General features: G+C 42.6%; 1 protein-coding gene across 4 annotated transcripts in view; it reads left to right on the forward strand.

Annotated features, from left to right (window-relative positions):
• Positions 1-8,571, forward strand: part of LOC112233716 (ATP-citrate synthase) — a 133,534-nt gene extending 124,963 nt beyond the window's left edge. For all 4 annotated transcript variants that reach the window (XM_024401528.2, XM_024401529.2, XM_024401531.2 and 1 more), the window contains one exon: positions 7,161-8,571. In XM_024401528.2, coding sequence (XP_024257296.1) covers positions 7,161-7,255 — 95 coding nt within the window. In that variant the 3' untranslated portion in view covers positions 7,256-8,571. The remainder of the gene's footprint in view (positions 1-7,160) is intronic.
• Positions 8,572-8,929: the final 358 nt, after the last annotated feature.

Here is an 8,929-nt window from a genome sequence, read left to right on the forward strand (position 1 = left end):
GCGCCCCTATTGAGCAGTGAATGGGATATCAACCAGATACCTTTTTCTATGGCTTCCCTAATGTGTCTAGTGTCACAATACATAGTTTCAGGCTTTTATTTGAAAAATGAGCCTGAACGACAACATTGCGTCAGTGGTCAGCTGGAGGCTCTGAGTGATTTGTGCGTAATAGACAAATGCTACCATTTATTCTCTTTCCTTCTCTTTCCTAGCCACCTGTCCCGGTTGATAGATTATCAAATAGATATTTGAAAAACACCTTGGATTGATTATAAACAACGTTTGCCATGTTTCTGTCGATATTATGGATCTAATTTGGAATATTTTCGGCGTTGTTGTGATCGCAATTTCCGGTCGAATTCTCAGCCAAACGTGAAGAACTGAGTTATTTCGGCTACAAAAATAATCTTTATGGGAAAAAGGAACATTTGCTATCTAACTGGGAGTCTCGTGAGTGAAAATATCTGAAACTCATCAAAGGTAAGCGATTTAATTTGATTGCTTTTCTGATTTTCGTGACCAGGTTGCCTGCTGCTAGCTAGGCATAATGATATGCTAGGCTATCGATAAACTTACACAAATGCTTGTCTTGCTTTGGCTGTAAAGCATAATTTCAAAATCTGAGATGACAGGGTGATTAACAAAAGGCTAATTCTGTGTTTCAATATATTTCACTTGTGGGGGGCGGAGCTAGTATGTTGGAGTGAACGGCTGTGCGTGAGAGGCTCCTGCTACTTTTTTGCGAAATAATCTAATTTAACCTCCTTTATGGCACTTTTTACAACAAGCGTTTCTTTCTAATACAAGATCGTAACTTTTTATATGAAAATGCCGAGTAATAAGGGACCAAAGGACAATAAATCCACAGCGGAGGCCTACTCCCCACTAAACAACGAGACAGACATGGCGGGAGGCACCTGCAACAACGTGACACTTACAGAACTTACCCGGGCTTTGGGGGAGCTACGTGTTGCTATAGCTGAGGAGGATCTTAAGGCCACTATTGCTGAACTGGACACCAAAATCGAGAGCATCATTCGAACGGTCGCTTCACATGGCCAGAGTATTGTGGACCTTGAGAAAGCTTCTGAATTCAACGCTGGTAGGATCGACGAGTTAGAGAAGCTATGCACGTCATTGCAGGATAGTGTGCAGAGGCTTTCTGTGAAAGTGGTGGACCTGGAGGGCCGATCCAGACGTAATAACCTTTGCGTTGTTGGTCTGGCAGAGGGGCTAGAGGCGGGCTCTCGCCCCACCGACTTCTTCGCCAAGCTATTGAAGGATGCAATGGCATCGGATGTTTTGGATTCGGATCCCCAGCTGGACCGTGCACATCGCTCCCTTGTCCCAGTGCCTGGACCGGGCCAACGTCCTCGCCCAGTAATCATCTGTTGTCACAGTTTCAAGACCAAGGATCTTATCCTGCGTGAAGCTCGAATGAGGGGCAACCTGTCACATAAAGGGCATCCATTCCGTGTATATGAGGATTATGTGCCCGATGTGGCAAAGCATCGCGCCGACTACAGAGATGTCATGACCAAACTCCATCTTCGCCCAGCCTTACTCTTCCCTGCAAGACTAAGAATTACCCCGTCTTCTGGTGAGAAGATTTGGCTCTCCTCGGTTTTGGACGCAGAGAAGTTTATTATCCGGGGATATACGCCAATCCCCCGCAAAAATATTTTGAGTTTGGTGACAAACCACACAAATTACTTGCCAGACAACTTCGAAAAAATGTGAGTGACAGAATGATTCACAAAGTTATATCTGCATCTGGGGAATTACTCTCTTCCGCCAAAGACATCAATGACAGATTCCGGCAGTTTTATGAGAGACTATACACATCTAAAGCGGATCCTACCCCTTAATTATGCAAAAAAAATTGGAGGACTGTAATCTTCCTGCCCTGAACAAGGAAAATTCTAACTTCCTGAATAAGGAAATATCTCTTGATGAAATTCGAGAAACAATTAAATCTCTAAAGAGTGGCAAGACCCCGGGCCCAGATGGATACCCTGGTGAATTCTATAAAACATTCAGCAACATGCTCTCTCCCTACCTGCACAAAATGTTGGTTCAGGCCAATGAGGATGGAGCTCTCCCTTCTACTTTGGACGAAGCATTCATTACAGTTATTCATAAGAAGGGTAAGGATCCAGACAAGGGAGGGTCATACAGACTAATATCTCTCCTTAATACAGGCCAAAAGATTTTAGCAAAAACTCTGGCTAACAGGCTTAGCACTTTAATTGGCAAATTGGTCCAGTCGGATCAGACCGGCTTTATCCCTAACAGAAACTCATTCTTCAACTCTTCAATATTATGTATTCTCAGAGGTTACCCAACGTGGACCTTGCCGTCATATCTCTTGACGCCGAAAAGGCCTTTGACCAAGTTGAGTGGCCCTATCTATTCAAGGTCCTACAGAAATTTAATATTGGAGATGAGTTCATAAATTGGATCCAGCTTTTATATAGGAACCCCTGTGCCAGAATACTCACTAACCAATCATTGTCGCCCCGATTTAACCTTAACAGGGGGACAAGTCAGGGTTGTGCGCTGTCGCCTATGCTCTTCGCCCTAATTATCGAACCGCTCGCTCAGACGATTAGATCTCATGCAGCAATATACGGCTATAATACTAAAGATACTCTAAATAAGATTTCCCTATACGCAGATGACATCCTCTATGTAACAGAACCCCAGGCTACTATCCCAGCTATTCTTGATGTGATCAATTTGTTTGGTACCTTCTCGGGATACAGAATCAATTTGAACAAGAGTGAATTAATGCCCATACGGTCGTGAAACACCTCCTGGCTAGAACATCTTCAGAAAAATTTACCTACCTAGGAATTGTAGTTACCAAACAATACTCCTTACTATTTAAAGAGAAATTCCCCTCTCTGATACAAAAACTCAAAGCAAACATACTATTTTGGAGAACTCTCCCAATTTCTCTGCTCGGGAGAATTATTGCCATTAAAATAGTCTTCCTCCCACAACTGCTCTACCTATATCAGAACATCCCAGTATTCATACCTAAATCCTTTCATAAACAACTGGACTCAATTATCAATCCTTTCATCTGGGATTATAAAACACACAGGATAGGTAAAAAACACCTCTGTAAATCCAAGATGGAAGGAGGATTGTGTCTCCCAAATTTTATATTTTATTACTGGGCTGCTAACCTCCGCGTTGTTACGTTTCTGCTGGAAGATGCACTTCCGGCATCCAGCTGGCTTACTATGGAGCGTGAGGAGTTTCTCCCCTTCTCTATTGGCGCTGTGATTTTGTCGCCTGTCAATCTGGAGATGTCACTTTATTGTAACAATCCTATTATACATAGCACAGTCCGAATCTGGAAGCAAATGAAAGTCCACTTTGAGCTTAGACCAATGTCATTCATGCTCCCTGTCGCCAGGAATCCTTCCTTTGCCCCTTCTAACCTTGATAACACCTTTGAGCGATGGGGACAGCTGGGGATAAGTACCATAGGGGATTTATACATAGAAGGGACCTTTGCTTCCTTTGAGTTGCTGAGGGAAACGTATAATCTTCGCAGAAGATTCCCTCTTTCTTTCTACGTGTCCTTGTTTTGTATGTCGTGTTTTGTATTATTTGTTTTTCACCCAGAACTCTGGGTCTTGTTGTTCCTGTATGCTCTTATGTTTAGATAAGCATTGTATACATGTCTTGTATACCTATACACCATTCTTGTGTGTTTAATAAAAAATATTTGAAACAATATATTTCACTTGTGATTTCATGAATATGAATATTTTCTAGTAATATTTGTCCGTTGCGTTATGCTAATTAGTGTCAGTTGATGACAATTCTCCCGCATCCGAGATGGGTAAATCCAAGAGGTTTTAACACCCTAAATATTGATTCTAAACATCGTTTGACAAGTTGCTACGGACTGTAACGGAACTTTTTTTTACTTTGTCTGAAACTAGTGAACGCGCTTGGCGAGTTTGTGTACTAGATTGTGTACTGAACGCGCCAAAAAAAGGAGCTATTTTGACATAAATGATGGACATTATCGAACAGAACAATCATTGTGGACCAGGGATTCCTGGGAGTGCATTCTGATGAAGATCATCAAAGGTAAGTGAATATTTCTAATACTATTTCTGACATCTGTTGACTCCAGCATGGCGTGTATCTGTTTGGCTTGATTTGGTCTCTAACCTAACATAATATGTTCTGCTTTCGCCGAAAAGCGTTTTTGAAATCGGACACTGTGGTTGGATTAACGAGAATTGTATCTTTAAAATGGTGTAAAATACTAATATGTTTGAGGAATTTGAAATTGGCGCCCTGCAGTTTCACTGGCTGTTGAGAGGTGGGACGCTCACGTCCCGAACGGTCCCAGAGAGGTTAATGGGTCTGTCCAGCATGGTGGGGCATAGGGAAAGGTTTACATTTTGGTCATTTAGCAGAAGCTCTTATCCAAAGCGACTTAGAGCCAGTGCATTCAACTTGAGGTAGCTAGGTAAATCCAATTTTGTTGGTCACATACACATGGTTATCAGATATTAATGCGAGTGTAGAGAAATGCAGTAATATGTAACATTCACAACAACTACCTTGTAAAACATTAATAAAGTGGCTAGTGATACCTTTTAAGTCCATATATTAGTGGCCAGAGATTTGAGTTTGTTGGCTGCAGCCTCTCTATTATGATGGCTGTTTAACAGTCTGATGGCCTTGAGATCGTAGCTGTTTTTCAGTCTCTCGGTCCCAGCTTTGATGCACCTGTACTGACCTTCTGGATGGTAGCGGGGTGAACAGGCAGTGGCTCGGGTGGTTGTTGTCCTTGATGATCTTTTTGGCCTTCCTGTGACATCGGATGATGTTGGTGTCCTGGAGGGCAGGTAGTTTGCCCCCAGTGATCCGTTGTGCAGACCGCACTACCCTCTGGAGAGCCTTACGGTTGTGGGCAGTGCAGTTATACCTTAATTTCAACAAGGAACACAGACTGAGACCAAGGTCTCTTTTACAGCTGGGCCCTGCGTATAGTTGCCGTACCAGGCAGTAATTACAACCCGACAGGATGCTCTCGATTGTGCATCTGTAAAAGTTTGTGTTTTTAGGTGACAAGACAAATGTCTTCAGCCTCATGAGGTTGAAGAGGCACTGTTGCGCCTTCACCACGTTGTCTGTGTAGGTGGACCATTTCAGTTTGTCTGTGAGGTATACGACGAGGAACTTAACACTTTCCACATTTTCCACTACTGTCCCGTGTGGGTGGGTGGGTGCTCCCTCTGCTGTTTCGTGAAGTCCACGATCAACTCCTTTGTTTTGTTGACGTTGAGTGAGGTTATTTTCCTGACACCACACTCAGAGGGCCCTCCCCACCTCCCTGTAGGCCGTCTCATCGTGGTTGGTAATCAAGCCTACCACCTTAATGATTTGAGTTGGAAGCGTGCATGGCCACACAGTTATGGAGGGAGTACAGGAGACAGCTGAGAATGTACCCTTGTGAGGCCCCAGTGTTGAGGAGCAGCAGGGTGGAATGTTGTTTCCTACCTTCACCACATGGGGGCAGCCCGTCAGGAAGTCCGGGACCCAGCTGCACAGGGCGGGGTCGAGACTCTGGGTCTCGAGCTGAATGACAAATTTGGAAGGTACTATGGCATTAAATGCTGAGCTGTAGTCAATGAACAGCATTCTTACATAGGTATTCCTCTTGTCCAGACGGGATTGTGCAGTGTGATAGTGATTGCATCATCTGTGGACCTATTGGGGTGGTAAGCAAATTGGAGTGGGTCTAGGGTATCAGGCAGGAGGTGATATGATCCTTGACTAGTCTCTCAAAGCACTTCATGATGACGGAAGTGAGTGCACCTGTGCAATAGTCATTTAGTTCAGTTACCTTAGCTTTCTTGGGAACAGGAACAATGGTGGCAATTTTGAAGCACGTGGGGACTGGAGACTGGGATAGGGTAAGATTGAATATGTTCTTAAATGATCACCAGTCAGATGGTCTGTGCATGTTCTGAGGACACGGCTAGGGATGCCATCTGGGCCGGCAGCCTTGCGAGGGTTAACAAGTTTAAATATTTTACTCACATTGGCCACGGAGAAGGAGAGCCCACAGGCTTTGGTATAGTGGGCCGTGTCAGTGGCACTGTATTGTCCTCAAAGCGAGCAAAGAAGTTTTTTAATTTGTCTGCGAGCAAGATGTTGGTGTTCGTGACGTGGCTCGTTTTCTTTTTGTAATATGTGATTGACTGTATGACCCTGCCAAATGCGTTTCGTGTTTGAGCCGTTGAATTGCAACTCTACTTTGTCTCTATACTGACGCTCTGCTTGTTTGAGGGAATAGCTGCATTGTTTGTATTCGTTCACGTTTCCAGTCGCCTTGCCATGATTAAAAGAGGTGCTTCTCTTTCAGTTTTGCGCGAATGTGCCATCAATCCACGGTTTCTGTTTAGGAAAGGTTTTAATAGTCACAGTTTGGTACGATATCTCCGATGCACTTGCTAATAAACTCGCTCACTTGAGTCAGCGTTATTGTCTGAGGCTATCTTGGAACATATCCCAGTACACGTGATTGCTTCAATCTTGAAGTGTCGAATCCGATTAGTCAGATCAGCATTGGATCGACCTGAGCAGGGGCGTTTCCTGTTTTTAGTTTGTCTATAGGCTGGGAATCTTAAAAATGGAGTCGTGGTCAGATTTGCAGGGCGGGGGAGGGCTTTGTATGCATCGCAGAAGTTAGTGTGGCAATGATCCAGAATGCTACGACCTCGTGTCACTCATTCGATATGCTGATAGAATTTAGGGAGTCTTGTTCTCACGTTAGCTTTGTTAAAATCCCCATTTACAATAAATGCAGCCTCGATGTATGGTTTCTAGTTTACATAGAGTCCAGTGAAGTTCTTTCAGGTTGGAGGGATATATGCAACTGACTATAATCGAAGAGAATTCTCTTGGAAGATAATGCGGTCAGCATTTGATTGTAAGGAATTCTAGGTCAGGTGAACAAAATTACTTAAGTTCCTATATGTTGTAGTGATTACACCATGAGTCGTTAATCATAAGGCATACACCCCCGCCCTTCACTATATCACAGTAATACTAAGTTATAAGGGTAGTTAAATAAGTTCTAGTTAATCAATAATCACTTTCGCTCCTTCCCATCCCAGGTCATTACCTGGACCAGAAGAGGCTAAAACAGGGCCTGTACCGCCACCCATGGGATGACATCTCCTATGTGCTTCCTGAACACATGTCAATGTAACTGATGACACTGAGTCGGCACCTCTGGATGTCAACACTCGGATATGACGGGAAGCATTTTCACCTTAACACTTCAACAACCTCTGCCTTTGGGCAGGGTAAATCCAGAGGTGGGGGGATATGGGGGAAGAGGGGAGCGTTAGTTTTATTCGTAGGTCACTAAAGAAAAGAGGAATAATTTCACGTTATTTAAGGTTATGAGTTCAAGATAAGTTATTCAATCGTTAACAAAAAAAAGGAGCCGAACCAATGCAAGCTGCAGCTGTGGTCACACTAGGTGACTGGGAAAACTAGGTCACCGGTTCACAAATGGGATAGTGGCTCATACTTATTTTTGACCATGCCACCTGGTTGTTTGAGTGATTGGTCCATCGCCTACTCACTTATATTTTATTTTCCCATATCTCTTACTAAACTCTCAAACGATTAACAGTTGGTTGAGCTGTATAATAGGGCTAGCCCTGCTTTAGGCCTCTAGGGTGTGTGCTGTTGAAAGTTAGCATGCTTTCTGGGTGACTTGGTAATGCACATAACATGAACACTAGCTTGCCTATGGAGAAGTAGTCTAGTCGGTAAACCTGCATCCCTCAATGGAGTGTGAAAGCCTTGAACAATCCACTGTCATGTACATTACAAAACCAAAGAATTGTTTGAGTAATATTGTATTAGATTTTATTTATACATTTAATCTAGTTTCCGACCTTAATCCCCTTTCAAAGTTGTGTAGCCTATTATGGTGTGTACTCTGTGGCTGTTCAAGATAAGGGGGCACGGTTTAACTAGCTGAATGTTAGTGTCGATTTGCCACTGCCTTTTTTTTTTTTTAGGAAAAGCAACAGCTACTCTTCCTGATGTCCTTTCTCATCCCCTCTGTCATTGGACGAAACGAGCATGTTAACTTTATTTTCATCCATTTAGATTTCAAGAAATGACAAATGATACATGGGTGGTGTTTGTTAAAAATGTGTTTTGTTTCAAAATAAAGGAAAAGGCAATAAACAGTCCTACTTTTGAAGGGGTTAATTGCTTTAAAATGTGAGTCTTAAACGCATCTTTTGCGAGGGACCATGAAGGCAGTGTATTTTATCTGGGGAAAATAGTGTCTGATTTGCACGTATGACTAGACTACTGCTACCAAGGACCTGACCTGTGTGGTGCCATTTTTCTTTGACCTCAATGTTCTGTGACAGGCATGTTTGTTCTATTTGTTTTACTCAGTTTTATTTAAATGTGAATTAAATATGCTTTTTAGTTCATTAAATATATGCCCAGAATTGTTATATTGTAGTTTAATAAAACCAAGAATGTCTAACTTTTCATTGTGGCTATTCATTATCACTAAGTGATGCATGTAGCAAGCTGTCTGTCTCTTCTTTTTTTTCCCCCAAAGGTGCTGGTCGACACACATTGGTGTGAAGGATTTAGTATCATCCAAATATATCCTCAAATAGTATATTGGTTAACTGAGCAAAAACAGTGGAGAAATTATTTTGTGTGGGAATATACAGTGGCAAGAAAAAGTATGTGAACCCTTTGGAATTACCTGCATTTCTGCATAAATTGGTCATAAAATTTGATGTGATCTTCATCTAAGTCACAACAATAGACAGTCTGCTTAAACTAAAAACAAACAATTATACGTTTTTATGTCTTTATTGAACACACCATGTGAACA

This window comes from Oncorhynchus tshawytscha, linkage group LG25, assembly GCF_018296145.1.
Source record: "Oncorhynchus tshawytscha isolate Ot180627B linkage group LG25, Otsh_v2.0, whole genome shotgun sequence".
NCBI classification, from domain to species: Eukaryota; Metazoa; Chordata; class Actinopteri; order Salmoniformes; family Salmonidae; genus Oncorhynchus; species Oncorhynchus tshawytscha.